The sequence below is a fragment of the Staurois parvus genome, unplaced genomic scaffold (assembly GCF_062004578.1).
Source record: "Staurois parvus isolate SC_StPar_1 unplaced genomic scaffold, SC_StPar_1.0 ptg000485l, whole genome shotgun sequence".
Lineage (NCBI taxonomy): Eukaryota > Metazoa > Chordata > Amphibia > Anura > Ranidae > Staurois > Staurois parvus.
In genome coordinates, this window is record NW_028318281.1 from 667,443 (window position 1) to 685,243 (window position 17,801).

The 17,801-nt window shown below is 45.2% G+C and overlaps 1 protein-coding gene across 3 annotated transcripts in view; it reads right to left on the reverse strand.

Moving 5' to 3' along the window:
• SLC45A4 (solute carrier family 45 member 4) overlaps positions 1 to 17,801 on the reverse strand; it is a 287,627-nt gene that overhangs the window by 97,344 nt on the left and 172,482 nt on the right. For all 3 annotated transcript variants that reach the window (XM_089689534.1, XM_089689535.1, XM_089689536.1), the window contains exon 2: positions 13,185 to 13,811. In XM_089689534.1, the coding sequence (XP_089545660.1) occupies positions 13,185 to 13,416 (232 nt within the window). In that variant the 5' untranslated portion in view covers positions 13,417 to 13,811. The remainder of the gene's footprint in view (positions 1 to 13,184; positions 13,812 to 17,801) is intronic.

Genomic DNA, 17,801 nt, shown 5'->3' on the forward strand with positions numbered 1-17,801 from the left:
TACTCACAGGCTCTTGTAGAACAACCGGTAGTCTCTCTCAGTGATACCAGACAGATCCTCAGTGGACTCACCCCTTCAGTCAGCTTTTAGCAGAACCATGGCCTAAAGTATTGAGTGTACAGCTTGTATAACATTGTAAATTTATTGTCCCCTCAAAATAACACACAGCCATTAATGTTTAAACCGCTGGCAACAAAAGTGAGTCCACTCCTAAGTGAAAATGTCCAAATTGAGCCCAAAGTGTCCATATTTTGTGTGGTCACCATTATTTTCCAGCACTGCCTTAACCCTCTTGGGCATGGAGGTCACCAGAGCATCACAGGTTGCCACTGGAGTCCTCTTCTACTCCTCCCTGATGACATCACAGAGCTGGTGGATGTTAGAGACGTTGCGCTCCTCCACCTTCTGTTTGAGGATGCCCCACAGATGCTCAGTAGGGTTTAGGTCTGGAGACATGCTTGGCCAGTCCATCACCTTTACCCTCAGCTTCTTTAGCAAGGCAGTGGTTGTCTTGGAGGTGTGTTTGGGGTCGTTGTCATGTTGGAATGCTGCCCTGCAGCCCAGTCTCCGAAGGGAGGGGATCATGCTCTGCTTCAGTATGTCACAGTACATGTTGGCATTCATGGTTCCCTCAATGAGCTGTAGCCCCCCAGTGCCGGCAGCACTCATGCAGCCCCAGACCATGACACTCCCACCACCATGCTTGACTGTAGACAAGACACACTTGTCTTTGTACTCCTCACCTGGTTGCCACCGCACACGCTTGACACCATCTGAACCAAATCAGTTTATCTTGGTGTCATCAGACCACAGGACATGGTTCCAGTAATCCCTGTCCTTAGTCTGCTTGTCTTCAGAAAACTGTTTGCAGGTTTTCTCAGGCATCATCTTTAGCTTCCTTCTGGGACGACAGCCATGCAGACCAATTTGATGCAGTGTGCGGCGTATGGTCTGAGCACTGACAGGCTGACCCCCCACCCCTTCAACCTCTGCAGCAATGCTGGCAGCATTCATACGTCTATTTCCCAAAGACAACCTCTGGATATGACGCTGAGCACGTGCACTCAACTTCTTTGATCGACCATGGTGAGGCCTGTTCTGAGTGGAACCTGTCCTGTTACACCGCTGTATGGTCTTGGCCACCGTGCTGCAGCTCAGTTTCAAGGTCTTGGCAATCTTCTTATAGCCTAGGCCATCTTTAGAGCAACGATTCTTTTTTTCAGATCCTCAGAGAGTTCTTTGCCATGAGGTGCCATGTTGAACTTCCAGTGACCAGTATGAGACAGTGAGAGCGATAACACCAAATGTAACCCACCTGATCCCCATTCACACCTGAGACCTTGTAACACTAACGAGTCACATGACAGCGGGGAGGGAAAATGGCTAATTGGGTCCAATTTGGACCTTGTCACTTAGGGGTGTTCTCACTTTTGTAGCCAGCGGTTTAGACATTAATGGCGGTGTGTTGAGTTATTTTGAGGGGGCAGCAAATTTACATGTTATACAAGCTGTACACTGACTACGTCACATTGTACCAAAGTGTCATTTCTTCAGTGTTGTCACATGAAAAGAGAGAATCAAATATTTACAAAAATGTGAGGGGTGGACTCACTTCTGGGAGATACTGTATATACACAGGTAATCATGAAGTGCCAATTAGAACAAGTAGTTATGCAATACAATAGTAATAAGACCACGGAGGTTGGTTGGTAATACCTAATAACAGGAATCAAATGACCTGGCCCAGGTAACTGCCTCTTTTCCCATTTTACCCCAAAAAGTCCACACCACTGCAGTGCAACCACATGCATTTCGCATAGTTGCAGGTCTATGGAGTGGCCCCATTCACTTGAATAGGTTTTGTTTGCCAGTGGTACTTACACAAGAGGGGTATAATTTTTGCCGTGGCATGTGTACAGCCCTGAGCAGCTGTAGGTTCTCCTTTAGGTGGTCAGTCAGCAAGACCTGTTTTTTTTATCACCACCCTTGGCTGCCTGTGTAAATTGTTACTTTTTGTTAAAATGAACTTGCCACGATAGTGTGAGCGCCCCTTTTTGGAATATAGGCACCCAAAAGGTGATTTTTATTTTTGGCAACAATTTTTGCAAATACAGAAACATGCTGGTTTTAAAGGGGTTTAAAACATGGAGCTTGGAAATGGTGCACTAAGTACAGCACATACTTGGAGGACAGAAGTGGTGAATGGGTTAAGGTGCTGGTCATACTCACTGGGGAGATGGAATTGAAGGGGTTAATGGGCAGAATAAAGGGGGTAAATATACAGGTCACATAGAGACACTATGACGATCAGATGTGTATGAGAGAAGGGGGTGAATGGGTTAATGTGCTGGTCATACTTACTGGGGAGATGGAAATAAAGGGGTTAATGGGCAGGATAAACGGGGTTAAATATACAGGTCACATAGAGACACTATGAAGATCAGATGTGTATGAGAGAAGAGGGTGAATGGGTTAATGTGATGGTCATACTTACTGGGGAGATGGAAATTAAGGGGTTAATGGGCTGGATAAAGTAGGTAAGGGGGTTAATATACAGGTCACATAGAGACACTATGAAGATCAGGTGTGTATGAGAGAAGGGGGTGAATGGGTTAATGTGCTGGTCATACTCACTGGGGAGATGGAAATAAAGGAGTTAATGGGCAGGATAAAGTAGGTAAGGGGGTTAATATACAGGTCACATAGAAACACTATGAAGATCAGGTGTGAATGAGAGAGGAGGGGGGGGGCAAACTTTTTTGCAAATACAGAAACAAGCTGGATTTAAAGGGGTTTAAAACATGGAGCTTGGAAATGGTGCACTAAGTACAGCACATATTTGGAGGACAGAAGTGGTGAATGGGTTAATGTGCTGGTCATATTCACTGGGGAGATGGAAATAAAGTGGTTAATGGGCAGGATAAAGGGGGTAAATATACAGGTCACATAGAGACACTATGAAGATCAGATGTGTAATTGGTCTCCCTATGACCAATCACAGCAATCTAAAAATGTACACAACTACTTGAATTGGCTTACAAAGACACGCCCTCGAATGGCTACCCATAACTGGATTGATTGGTACCCTTTCATCTACATGGGGTTCCATGTTCATTCCCCCCACAGCCTGGAAAGGCAATCCCACCAAAGAAGAATCCCAGCTCTATAATTAATACTGGCACTCCCCCATCTAACCAGCCTCTACCTCCATGAATGATGAGAATGAATTCCTGCTCGATAAAGAGAGTCTCGGATAATTCCGTGCTAAGACACGTCTTCGGAAGCGAAGATTAATCTGAGATGCACACACGGATTAGCTGTCAGCAATAATGGAATCTTAAAAACATTGCTAGCGAAGTGCTGGGAATGAATGGATATTTATGCGGAGTAGTGAATATTTTACAGAACGTGATGATTCTCTGTTCATTCTGCCATTATCATTTCCCTGTAGAAAATGATCACATCGGGCAATTAGGCAACCCCAGAAAGAATGCGCTTTGACTTTATGTGGTGTTGAACATTATCCAATCAGATTACAAGTGTCACAAAAGCACAGCACCTCATTCGCTGTTTTTTTTTTGTTTGTTTTTTTTTTAACATCAAGCCTACAAATTAGTATTGAACCCTCACTGCAAATTCCTGCTTGACCTATGGATGTTGGAACCCAGTTCTGAACCTACAACCGCTGCTGTGTCTGGCGATGTCTCTTCTTGATGAGCCACCTGGGATGCTGGACAGCACCTTGGACAATTCCTTGTATGATCCTACCTTGAACCCCGTTTCTCATGAACCTTGAACCCTTTGTTCCTCTCCCATGAACATTCTATTTTAGCCATGCCTTTGCACTTCCAGTCTGCCAGATTGCTGTGCCCTCTCCAGTCAATGTTTCACTCTGATAATAAATAAATAAAAGTGCAGCGCTATATGTGAGTAAACGAATATATAATAAAATGCCCCAAAAAAAGAATTATTGTAAACGCATGAATAAATAGTTCGTTATAAACGCATAAATAGTTCATAAAATAGGTAAATGTAAAGGTAATCCACTTGATGTCGCAGTAAACCAAGCCAAGTGATAATAGGAGCAAATGGTAGAAATGCACACTCACCGGACGCGCATAGATATTGCGCATATAATCAATATCCAACCAGGTCAATTAGGAAGGCGGATTAGGTGAGCATCCATCTAAAGGAAGGAAATCTTGTCTTGGTGGTAATTAAAACTGCCAGGTCCAGAGGTCCCCTTAAGGTTGGATGGGTGCACAGACTGGATACAGGGCTCCCTCCCTCTGGTGGTAGTGCATTGTATTGGGATATCACCTTACTAAAGATGGCCGCCGGGCCTCCTCGTGGCTCCAGGCAGCAGTGATGTCACGCTCTGTTGGCTCCTCCTAAGGCCTTTGGCGCAATGCACATCATCAGAGGGGAGACCAACCTGTTTTAATGTTTCACTCTGGTCTCTCTTGCTCCCGTCTGTACCTTCACTACCACTTGTTACCAACCTTTGGCTTGTTTACTGACTACGCTTCTGCCTGATCTCTCCCTGCTACATCAGCTACTGGATCTCGGCTTGCTCACCTCCTGGTGGGGTAATCCTGAGGATCATGACCTGGTACTATCACACAGCAGAACCCCCATCTCCACCATCAGATCTGGTGAACACAAAGACCCTGGCCACAATGCACACCCTAAGCATGGCACCGAAGAAGGCACACAATAATAAGGACTCCAGCCACAATGCACTTGCGCACCCTAAGCACAGCACCTTAGTGAACATGGAAACCCAAGAATGGCACTCCAGTGGACACAATAAGGGCCCAAGCCACAAGCATAGTACTTGAGAAGGGACAATGATAAAGACTTGGCCACATTATGCAACAGTAACCTAAAAAGCAAAAGACAAAAAAAAAAAAAAGAAAGAAAAGAAGACGTAATAAGTACCCCAGCCAAGTTACATAGCCATAAAAATGGCACCTCAATGGGTACACAATGATAAGTATCCTTGCGAGGCTGCATGTGCACACCCTAAGCATGGCACCTCAGCAGGCACAATAAGGACCCACAACACTGCCCAAGTGGGCACACAATAGGGACCCCAGCTACAATGCACAGTGGTGCAATACAACTGTACCCATGGGCAGCACAGTAGCTAAATGGTTAGCACTTCTGCCTGGCAGTACTAGGGTCGTTGGTTCCAATCCCAACCACGGCACCACCTGCCTGGAGTTTGCATGTTCTCCCTGTGCCTGCGTGGGTTATTATTATTATTATACAGGATTTATATAGAGCCAACAGTTTGCGCAGCGCTTTACAATATAAGGGAGAATGTACAATTACAATACATTTCAGTACAGAAGGAATGTGAGGGCCCGGCTCGTGGAGCTTACAATCTAAAGGAAGGGATGATTTACTGCTCACACACGACATGGGAAAATGTGGAATCACTCCCCAAAACACATTCTGCCACCTTCCCCGAGCATGGGGGCACCACACGTGAGAGATGCCCTGGCAGTCCAGCCAAGCAGAGGACCCCAAAATCCAATAAGCACCTTCAGGCTTTTGAATGGCCTTATTTCCTCACTGCACTTCCAGACCACCCACCACAGCCCTGGAACCCCCGAAACGCCAGGACAGAACCCAACCCCCCCCCCCCCCAATGACCCCCTCCCGGAAAGCAGACACCCCAAGGAACCCAACAAGAAGCATAGTAAGTATTTTGCAGATCTCATCTATTTCTACAAATTTCCTCCCACACTCCAAAGACATGCTGGTAGGTGAATTGGCTCCTGTCTAAATTGTCCCTAGTATGTGTATGTATGAATGTGAGTTAGGGACCTTAGATTGTACACCCCTTGAGGGTTAGGGACTGATGTGAATGTACAATATATATGTAAAGTGCTGCGTACATTGATGGCGATATATAAGTACCTGTAATAAATAAATAAATAGAATACCCAAACATGCACATAATGAGACATAAAGACTAGGCTGGGAGCATGCAAGTCAGGGTGGCTCCTGGTAGACCCTAGAGGTCAGGGACGCTATCCTTAGAGGTCGAAATTAAATGAGTTACACTGAACCTGCAAAAGCTAATTATGCCGTAAACACAAGTGGCACAGAAAAAGGGACCGACCAGTATCAGTACAAGGCATGTTATTTGGTTTCTTAATTTTAGACAAAGAGGGGAAGGCTTAGATCTTCTGTGACCTTTATATTGCTGTCTCAGTAACTGGGGGGAAATATCTCACATGGGGGCACAGTAATAAAAAAAAATGTTATTGAAGAAGAAGGGCAAGAACCTCTGTGAGGATTTTTATCGCTGTCTCTGCTTCCCCTTTGGTGAAATTGAGGTGAAAACCCAGCTTAGCATCATCTAGGCCACGGGTGTCAAACTGGTGGCCCTCCAGCTGTTGCCAAACTACAAGTCCCATAATGCCACTGCCTTTGGGTGTCATACTTGTAACTGTCAATCTTGCAATGCCTCATGGGACTTGTAGTCTGGCAACAGCTAGAGGGCCGCCAGTTTGACACCCGTGGCCTAGATGATGCTAGGCTGGGTTTTCACCTCAATTTCACCAAAGGGGAAGCAGAGACAGTGATAAAAACCCTCACAGAGGTGAAATTGGGGTGAAAACACAGCCTAGCATCATCTAGGCCACGGGTGTCAAACTGGCGGACCTCCAGCTGTTGCCAAACTACAAGTCCCATGAGGCATTGCAAGATTGACAGTTACAAGCATGACACTCAAAGGCAGTGGCATGATGGGACTTGTAGTTTGGCAATAGCTGGAGGGCCACCAGTTTGACGCCCCTGGTTTAGGCCATGCCCTCCAATGCGTTTCGCCCCTACCCTGAGGCTTGATCATAGAGGTTAGTTTTAATCAGCATTCCTTTGGACATCCCTCATGCTTCCTACTGTGCAGGGCTATGGCACCCCCATCCTATATGAAAGCACTGACTGGCCCAGTTCTGTCACATGGAGTGAGTCGCATGCTCCCAGTGCTAAACAGTGACGGAGAAGCAAAGGAAAGGTGAGCAAACACTGCTGGGGAGGAGGGAAGTAAAACATACTCTTGGTTTTGTTCTCCATGGTGAGGAATAGGTTAGTATAGAAAAAAAAAAAAAAAGAAAAAAAAAAAGGGGGGGGGGGGTAAAAACCCAACTCTTTTTTTTTCTACAATATGAAGAACTGAAGGAAATGAGCACACATTGACAATCATGTTAATGTTTCACTGCCACTCAAGGTTCAAGTATTCAACCTGTAATCCATTACTGAGATGTATGTCATATTTAACTGCATTATCTTCCAAGGCATCTCTGAATAATTCAATTGCTATTAGTGTGCATGTTACCTGGGAACAAAGCGCTTCTAATATCTGCATTGGGCGGGTCTACCGCTGCAGGAATGAGGACAGGGGACTGGTGGCCTCCAATCTAATTAGGTCACGCAGGGTTCCAAAAGACTGGAGAATTAGGAGCCCTTTGTATTAAAAAAAAAACAAAAAAACTGAAAAACACCCACACACACAATAAAATACACAGTGGCTAAATGGTGAGCACTTCCGCCTGGCAGTACTAGGGTCACTGGTTTGAATCCCAACCACGACACCACCTGCATGTTCTTGAAAAACCAATTCAACCATCTATTGCAGTAAATATACGTAGACATGTAAAATAACAAAAAACACTGAGGTGCCGGGACCAGGGGCGGACTAACCATGTGGGAACTCAGGCACTGCCCGAGGGCCCTGAGTCAGTAGGGGGCCCCATGAGATGCCCCTGGTACCTTTTCATAGGCTTTTTTGGGTGTGGTTTGATAGTGGGCGAGGACACAGGGGCCCCATGATCCCCTATTGCCCGGGGGCCCCATGAGTTGTCAGTCTGCCCCTGGCCGGGACTTCTCTGCGCATGGTGTCATCTTGGATGACCACGTCAGTTCCATCCTTCATTTCTCTTTGTTGGTGGTGGTGAGGTCTCTCTTTTTTGTTATTTTACATGTCTGCATATATTTACTGCAATAAATGGTTGAATTTCAAGTAAGCCGCAGTTTGTCCACATTGGGACCCCTTGACCTTAGGGATCTCTTTCCCTGGTCTTCACTTTTTTTTCTATGCGATTATAGGTTCTGAGGACACCACATAACTACTAATATGTGAGTTGGCTATATTAATTCTGCTACATTGGGGGTTACCATGATTAGAACCCCTTAGATTTCCTTCTATTTCTCAGCCAAAGGCATCCCGGTTTTTTACCTTGATGTTATATATTTGCATGTTCTCCCTGTGCCTGCGCGGGTTTCCTCCGAGTACTTCAGTTTCTTTTCACACTCAAAAGACATGCTGGTAGGTGAATTGGCTCCTGTCTAAATTGTCCCTAGTATGTGTATGTATGAATGTGAGTTAGGGACCTTAGATTGTACGCCCCTTGAGGGTTAGGGACTGATGCGAATGTACAATATATATGTAAAGCGCTGCGTAAATTGACGGCGATATATAAGTACCTGAAATAAATATTCCCTATGAAGGACAGCATTTTGCTAGAAAAGTACACTAATATTTAGGAACTATCCAGGATAGGTCAATTTAAAAGGTAAACGCAAGCTAAAAACCTCATATACACAAAAATGGTTTGCTTGCAAAGATTTGTAAGATCTGTGTACACATTTAATGACCCCCAAAACCTGATGTTTATAAGCAGGAGAGAAGTGAAACCATTGTTATCAGTTTTCAGTTCTGCAGGTGCAACTCCGGGTGCAACTTCTTCAACGTGCAACTTCAGGCAGCTTAAGAATGATCTCCTACGGCGGTGCTGCATCTGCACTGCAACCATTAACTGCTCACTTATTCTAGGGAAGAAGGAGAATCCCTTTAATTTCCCTGATCCTAGTGAGTGGGCACTCACCCACCCTCCAGCAGTGGATTTGCCATCATCATGTTCAATGCAGGGATGTAGACCTAGCATGAGTCTTGATGATGTTGCCACCTTCGAGCACCAGAGCATGGGAACGGAGACGCTGTGGGGATCAGTCTAGCAGCGCAGAGGAGTGAAGGATTGGGGAAGTAGATCTATTTTTCTATGTCTGTGACCTAACCAAGGAATTACGTCTTAGGGCTCCATGTACACGTACTCTTCTGAACGATGGAAACTGACTTCTAGAAAACGTAGGTTAAAAAAACGTCAGTGTAGCCACGTTTGCATATCGCGTTTAGAAGCGTTTTTAAAAGATAATATCAAAAGACCTTCCAAAATGCCCAGAATGCACTGCAAAATAGTAAATAATTAACTATTTGAGACAATTTGAGAGGAATAGAGAGAGCAGAAGCAGAGATAGCAGTATGTGTTGAGATGACCTGTCTTTTCTGGTTGTATTCACTATGGATCCCATCATGAGTATAGTGCGGCTCGTTCTACCATTGTTTCCTGCACGCGAAACCTGGAACTGACTGCGCTGGTGTACCGGGTCCATATGAATACATGGAAGACGCTTTGAAAGCATATCTGATGATGAAAAAAAGCTCTGGACAGCATCTGGATATGAAACAGTTAAAAAACGCATCTAAACACGGTTAACTGCGTTTACACGTTTAGCGTTTGAAACGCCAGTAAAATCTACTCCTGAATGCAAATATGGTGCGTTCAAAAAAACAACTGTAAACTCAACTGCCTATAAAAGAGGATTTGTACATGGACACATAGGAGGACATTAGGGAGAGTTCAGGGGCTTATCGTCCTCTTTGAGGATAATTCATTTTCACAGGTTTATCTCTGGCTTCATTCTTGGATTATCAGTTGGGAGCAGGGGCGGACTGACCATTTGGAAACTCGGGCACTGCCCGAGGGCCCGGGGTCAGTAGGGGGCCCCATGAGATGTCCCTGGTACATTTTTCATAGGCTTTTTTGAGTTTGGGCAAGGACACAGGGGCCCCATGATCCCCTATTGCCTGGGGGCCCCATGAGTTGTCAGTCCACCCCTGGTTGGGAGTTGTCTTGATTATTGTAATGTACAGCGCTGAGCGAACTATTGGTGCTTTATAAATACTGTGTAATAATAATAATAATAATAATTATGGGAATCTTTTGAAAGTGATCCAGCAGGCATTTCCCTCATTCAACCTCTGGGGGTCAGTTTGTCCCTTTGGAGCCAAAAAGTGTCCGGGTTCACTATCTACATTTGGAATCTGTACTGCGCTCTTTTGACCCGTACTTAATTGAGGGGTCATTTCGGTCCGGTAAGAGAGATCATTTTTGGGGTGTTGGTGATGGTGGACTCTTCCAATCTATTGGAGCTTTTTTGGGAATTTATAGGATATCCACAATATTTTATTACAGAGGCATTTATTTTACAGTATTTATACCGGACATTATTGGACTTTTATTTTCTGTATTATGATTTCCATAACGCCGCCCCTTTGTCTTCTATATGTTTATGTGTTTTTGCTGCAATACTGTGGTGGCTGCTTTTTTTTTGGTATCAATATTTGTGCGCCATTTATATAATATAGCGAAGAAGTGTTAAATTATTACGAGTTCAGGGACTGCTGGAAAAACCGCTGAACAGCTCCTGAATGTCAGTTTAGCAGCTGCAGTGTACAATGAGCCCTTACCCCCGGTTCACACCTATGCGGCCATGCGGGGCCGCATTTTGCACGGGCACGAGAGCCCATTCGTTTAAATGGACTCCCGTACTCGTGACAAGCAGGGAAAGAAGTCCCTGCACTTCTTTGGAAAACGCAGCCCGCAGAGGAACCTCGGTTCCCAGTACAGTTTGCGTTTTCCAGTGCGGGCGGCCTGCCATTAGAACTAATGACACCCGCCCGCGGGTCTGCAATTCTCTGTGCAGGTGGTGCGGCTGCACGGATCCGCAGCGGGCACCACACACACAGATGTGAGCCTAGGGTTACAGTGCAGGTACAGCTGCACTGTGAGGGATGATTTTTAGGTTTCCCTCAGCTGGGCTTTAAAAAAAGAACAAAGAAAAAAAAAGACGTCCATCAAATTTAAAGCACACGACAAAAGTAACAAATGAAAATCCTTCATCCTCACACCCCAAACCCAACGTTGATCCAGAGTGAAGTTAAAAAAGAACCCTTATAAAGCATCATCCGATTTGTTCGAATAGAGGAAAAAAAAAATTCCTTCTCAATCCAAGGCAATCTGGTATTCCCCAATCTACAGTCTACTGAGCTCTTACTTATAAAATATTAATAGCCAATTATATTCTGTGCATTTAGAAACGACCAGAACTTTTTCTGAAGAGAATAACTAACTGTTAAAACCATTGGCCAAATCCTCCATACTCCTACTTCTAGACCCTCGTGTTGCCTCTGTGCCCTCGGCCTCCAAGACTTTGCTCTTACCTGGTTCTCCTCCTACCCATCAAAGCACGTTTTCAGTGTCATCTACAACTCCATCTTCTCTCTTTACATAGGGATTCCCCCCCTCCATCTTCTCTCTTTCCATAGGGATTCCCCCCCCAAAGCTCTGTCCTTGGACCCCTTGTATTCTCTCTCCTTGGTGAGCTGATATTACACAACTTTCAGGTATGCACCAATACCGTTTTTGATTTTTTTTTTTTAATAAAGGAGTACCAATACCGATACTTTGGGTCAATTAATGCAAATTGCACCACAAATAATAGCATGTGAATGCAATTCCTGTCCAAATCGCATGCGGTTTCCCCGGTGCTTCTGTGTGAACCCCGACTTGTCATAGACCAAGTTCACACAGCAGAGGTGCGGGAAACTTCCCTGCAGGCACCCCATGCTGAGTGTCAGGAGAGGAGAGAAAGCGGCTTGGATTGGAAATCCCTGGCAGTCAGAACTTGCAGTGTTCTCATTCACAGAATACTGTGATTGAGTGACGCGGCCAGGCGGGCAGGGCCCCCAAAGCCACGTTTTAAAAAAATTTTGACAGCTAGCAGGGGGGAGAGGATCACATCGGGGATTATTATTATACAGCATTTGTAAAGCGCCAATAGTTCGCTCAGCGCTGTACATTACAATGGGGGACAATACATGAGACGGTACAATAACAATATAATGCGATACACGAGGGGTTCGAGGGCCCTGTTCCTTGGAGCTTACAATCTAGGAGGGAGAGGATGTTGGTACGGGAGGAAAAGCTGTGGGGGATGGAGTGGTAGGAGGAGTAGAGGAGATCGGCAATTATCAGGGGGAGGGGTAGGCTTCCCTGAAGAGATGGGTTTTCAGGGTGCGCCTAAAGGAGAGGAGAGTAGGTGATAGTCTGATGGATTGGGGTAGGGAGTTCCAGAGGATGGGTGATGCCCTTGAGAAGTCCTGGAGGCGGGCATGGGAGGAGGAGACCAGGGAACTAGAGAGAAGGAGGTCTTGGGGTCATTGGGGATGCGGGGGCCAGTCCATTTGTAACATGTTGCATCCTGATAAAGAATGTAACATGTTACGAAAGGTGAACTTATCCTTTAACCAAGGGCACAACATGCTGTAGCTACTGATGGACTCCCATGGTATCTCTCATCTCAAATATTGCAACTCCCTACAGCAGTGGTTCTCAACCTTCCTAATGCCGTGACCCTTTAATACAGTTCCTCATGTTGTGGTGACCCCCAACCATAAAATTATTTACCCAGTAATTATAATTCATGATTGTCGTTTTACCTCCAATACTGCTGTTTTCTACACAGTAGCTGCTTTCTACACAGTAGCTGCTTTCTACACAGTAGCTGCTTTTAACAGAGTAGCTGCTTTCTACACAGTAGCTGCTTTCTACACAGTAGCTGCTTTTAACAGAGTAGCTGCTTTCTACACAGTAGCTGCTTTCTACACAGTAGCTGCTCTTTACACATCGGAAATATGTGTTTTTTGATGGTCTTAGGCGACCCCTGTGAAAGGATCGTTCGACCCCCAAAGGGGTTACGACCCACAGGTTGAGAAACACTGCCCTACACAGTCTATCATGGACGCTGCTGCCAGATTCATCCACCTTCCCAACAGTGTCTGCCACCCCTCCCTGCCCATTTCTCCACTAGTTCCTGCTCACCCAATAAAGACTCAAGGTTTTTCTCCACGTTGGCCATCACCAGTTACAGTTCCTCCATTTAATGAGGCTAAACAACATTTTTAAGCAAAATGATTCACAAACACATCTACACAAAAATGGGATTTTTTTTTCTCTTTTTTAAAAAAAAAAACCTAAAAAACCTCTTACCAATTTGCAACAGAACCGGTGTCACCAAAGCTGTCTCCATGGCGTAGCAGAACTCCCGACCAAACATCACTGCCCCGTGCATGACCCAGAGACGGACAGGGATGCGGTCAATGGAGCTCTCGCTGATAGTCTCATCCCTGCTTTCAGTCTCTTTGGTCTCCTCTTTCTTCAGCTTGGTCAAAGGCAGGTCCCGAACTTGCATAGATTCCGAGTCGGCATTCTGAGGGGCCATCTTCACCACAAAAATATATATATATTCTTAGATTCTATATAAATATTAATACTATATCTCTTCAAAGATAAATAAAGACTTCTTTTTTGTTCAGCTTTCTTCTCGTTCCTCATGCAATTAATACTTATATTCCACTGCATTCAAGTAGGTGTTTTGCCGCAACGACATTGTCAATACACTTGCGCGAGAGAGAACGGTATTTGGTACTGATTCAAACATATGGCTTAATGGTTTACTGTGAATTAGAGTTAAAAATCCATAATTGCCATTCAGTTAATACCAGTTTCATACTTTCTATAGAAGAAGTGGTAAAACTCTTGGTGTGGCTCTTGCAGGCTGGGAAGGCGACACGAACAGGTGATCCACTGTTACTCCCCATCGAGTGGCTGATTAATCTGCAAACCAAAAACAGACACAAAAAGTTACAGAGTGAAGGAGGCAGAGAAAAGAGAAAGAAAGAGTTCCAAATAAAGAGATGAGGGGGAAGGAGAGAACAAAGACACAGGCTGATGGGATAAAGAGAGATGAAGAAAGAGTGAGGAAAAAATCATAAAGAAACAAGAAAGCTAAAAAAAAGAGGGAGAGAGAAAAAATAGGAAAGAAAGCGAAAAAAAAGCAGCAAAAAAAAAAAAAAAGAAGTGAAGGAGGAGAGGCGAGAGAAAAAACAAAAGATTAGAGATAATTAAAGAAAGATACAATATGAATGAGGAGGGGGTGAGATAAATGGGAGAGAGAGAGAGAGAGAGAGAGATGGGGGGTGAGATAAATGGGAGAGAGAGATGGGGGGTGAGATAAATGGGAAAGAGCGAGATGAGTGGGGGTGAGATAAATGGGAGAGAGAGAGATGGGGGTGAGATAAATGGGAGAGAGAGAGATGGGGGGGGTGAGATAAACGGGAGAGAGCGAGATGAGTGGGGGTGAGATAAATGGGAGAGAGAGATGGGGGGGTGAGATAAATGGGAAAGAGCGAGATGAGTGGGGGTGAGATAAATGGGAGAGAGAGAGATGGGGGGGGTGAGATAAATGGGAGAGAGAGAGATGGGGGGGTGAGATAAACGGGAGAGAGAGAGATGGGGGGGTGAGATAAACGGGAGAGAGAGAGATGGGGGGGGTGAGATAAACGGGAGAGGATGAAATAAGGCTCCACGCACACTAGCTTTTTTTTTTTTTTTAGCTAAAAAACCGCTGCTAAAAAAAGCATTTTTTTAAGTATCGTTCAAAAGTGTTTATTAGCGTTTTTACAGTACATCTAGACCAGGGGTCTCCAAACTTTACAACGGGCCAGTTTACTGTCCTTCAGACTTTAGGGGAGCCGGATTGTGGCCAGTGGGGGTATAAAATGTCCCGGGCCCAACATCAGTGAGAATAAACATTACCATAGGGTTGGTAGTCAGCTACACAGTGCCTGTGGTTAGGAGGAGGAATAGTGCCCCATCATTGGTGTCAGTGGCAGGAATAGTGCCCCATCATTGGTGTCAGTGGCAGGAATAGTGCCCCATCATTGGTGTCATTGGGAGGAATAGTGCCCCATCATTGGTATCAGTGGGAGGAATAGTGCCCCATCATTGGTGTCAGTGGCAGGAATAGTGCCCCATCATTGGTATCAGTGGGAGGAATAGTGCCCCATCATTGGTGTCATTGGGAGGAATAGTGCCCCATCATTGGTATCAGTGGGAGAAATAGTGTCCCATCATTGGTATCAGTGGGAGGAATAGTGTCCCATCATTGGTATCAGTGGGAGGAATAGTGCCCCATCATTGGTATCAGTGGCAGGAATAGTGCCTCATCATTGGTGTCAGTGGGAGGAATAGTGTCCCATCATTGGTGTCAGTGGGGGGAATAGTGCCCCATCATTGGTATCAGTGGCAGGAATAGTGCCCCATCATTGGTATCAGTGGGAGGAATAGTGCCCCATCATTGGTATCAGTGGGAGGAATAGTGCCCCATCATTGGTATCAGTGGGAGGAATAGTGCCCCATCATTGGTGTCAGTGGGTGGAATAGTGCCCCATCAGTGGTGTCAGTGGGAGGAATAGTGCTCCATCATTGGTATTAGTGGGGAGAATAGTGTCCCATCATTGGTATCAGTGGGAGGAATAGTGCCCCATCATTGGTATCACTGGGAGGAATAGTGTCCCATCATTGGTATCAGTGGGGGGAATAGTGCCCCATCATTGGTATCAGTGGGAGGAATAGTGCCCCATCATTGGTATCAGTGGGAGGAATAGTGCCCCATCATTGGTATCAGTGGGAGGAATAGTGCCCCATCATTGGTGTCAGTGGGAGGAATAGTGCCCCATCGTTGGTATCAGTGGGAGGAATAGTGCTCCATCATTGGTATCAGTGGGAGGAATAGTGCCCCACTTTTAGTGTCTGGAATTATGCCTCAATGTTAGTGCCGGTGGAAGGAATAGCGCCTCATATCAGTGGGAGGACTGTTACCCCAAGGACCGGATAAAGGCTAGCAAAGGGCCGCATCCAGTGCTCGGGCCACAATTTGGAGGAAAAAAGGAAAAAAACTAGAGGGGGAAAAAACGGTTAGGTTTTTTTAGTAGTGTTTAGCTTTTTTTCTGCTAAAAACACACTCCAAAAAAACTACAAAAACAAATTATTTTCTGCTCCTAGACGCTGAAGCTCAAAAAATACTAATAGACAAAAGTAGCGTGCATGGACAAATAGGAAAACATTATTTAGATTCTAGGAGCAGAAAAAAAAATGCGGATAATAGCTTCTAGGAGCTTAAAAAAAACAAACAAACGCTAGTGTGTATGGAGCCTGAAAGATTAAATAAAAGGGGGGGGGGGGGCTTGAAATAAAATAGGAGAGGTAGATGGGGGGGGGGGGGGGGGGAGAGGGAGAGGGAGATGTAAATATAGATAGAAAGGTGAAATAAAAGGAGAGAGGGATGACATACATGATACAGGAGGTAAGTGAGATACAATGGAGAGGGAGAGGGGGGTGAGATTTATACAAGGCAGGGGGGATAAATGGAAATGGGGGGATAGTGAAACAAAAGAGAACCGGGAGGGTGTGACATACATAAGAGAGGGGGTGAGTAGAATAAATGGGAGGTGTGAGGGGTGAGATGCATGAAAGGTGGGGTGGGATATATACTGTAAAGGCTCGTTCACACCATAAGTGCATGGAAACTGATGCACAGATTTCACTTGCAGAGACATCAGTTTTCATGCACGCTCCAATGAGTTTTATACACGTTGCAGATTCCTGCCCCCGATACTAGTGTTGCGGTGTGAACAGGGCACATAGAGAACAACTGATTTTGTTGTGCCCTTGCAGAACTGTCGTTTATGCACCATGGTGTGAATGAGCCCTAAGAGAGGGGATGTGAGATAAATGAGGTGGGGGTGAAGTAAATAAGATGGGGGCTGATAGACATAGTAAAGAGACCTAAAAAGAGATGGGGGGGGGGGGGGGGAGAGAATCTGATCGAGGGATGGAAAGAGAAAAATTCTGCATATGATGCTCCAGGGTTTTGACAAGCAATGTGGAACAAATGAGTTTCAATGAAGTAACTTGTGATCAGGAGTTTAAAAAAAAAACGAAACACATTTACAATGGAGTAACTTGCATCTGCGCACACTTGCATCCATTTGTCCTTGAATGGAGGACCCCAGGTTCTAGGCCAAGACTTTCCTCCATGTCAAGATTAAGAGCCAATCTCTGTAATCCAACAACTTTAGCAGGGGACAGACTTTACTCTCAATCTGGAAAGAGGTCAAGGCCTTTATATAGACTAGGCCTTACAGTTTAAGGTCCCGGATCTGAAGGGAAGCACCAGGTACTCGTAGGAGCTATAACAGTGGTGTCAACTTTCTTGACCTATGGGGCCTCTAGTGAGACCTTTGGCATCCACTCACCCTTGTATCCATTTGTGTCTGGATGGAGAACCTCAGCTCCTAGGCCAAGTCCAAATTCTGAGCTTCGACTTCCCTCCATGTCAAGATTAAGAATCAGTTTCTGCCATTCAACATTGGAAAAGGACAGCCTTTAATCTTAATTTGGAAATAAATCAAGGCCTTTATATAACTTGGCCTTACAATCCAAGGATGTGGATCTGAAGGCAAGTACCAGGAACTTGCAGGCACTAGAGCACTGGTGGTCAAGGTTCTTGGTTTAAGGGGCCTCAAGGGATGACATTAACATCACTAACGAGCCACACATTATATTCAGAAAAAGTAATGCTGAACAAGAAACTACAGGTTAGCAACAAAGGATGGTCAATGAGCGCAAATATGCTGCAAGAGATGGTCAGAGACTTTGAACTTGTTATAGGAGTTGTTGGAAACTGGGGGCAAGCTTCAGGAGACTATCATTGACTGGAGACACTTTACATGAAACTGCTGGAGATCACGGCTACAACAGCCC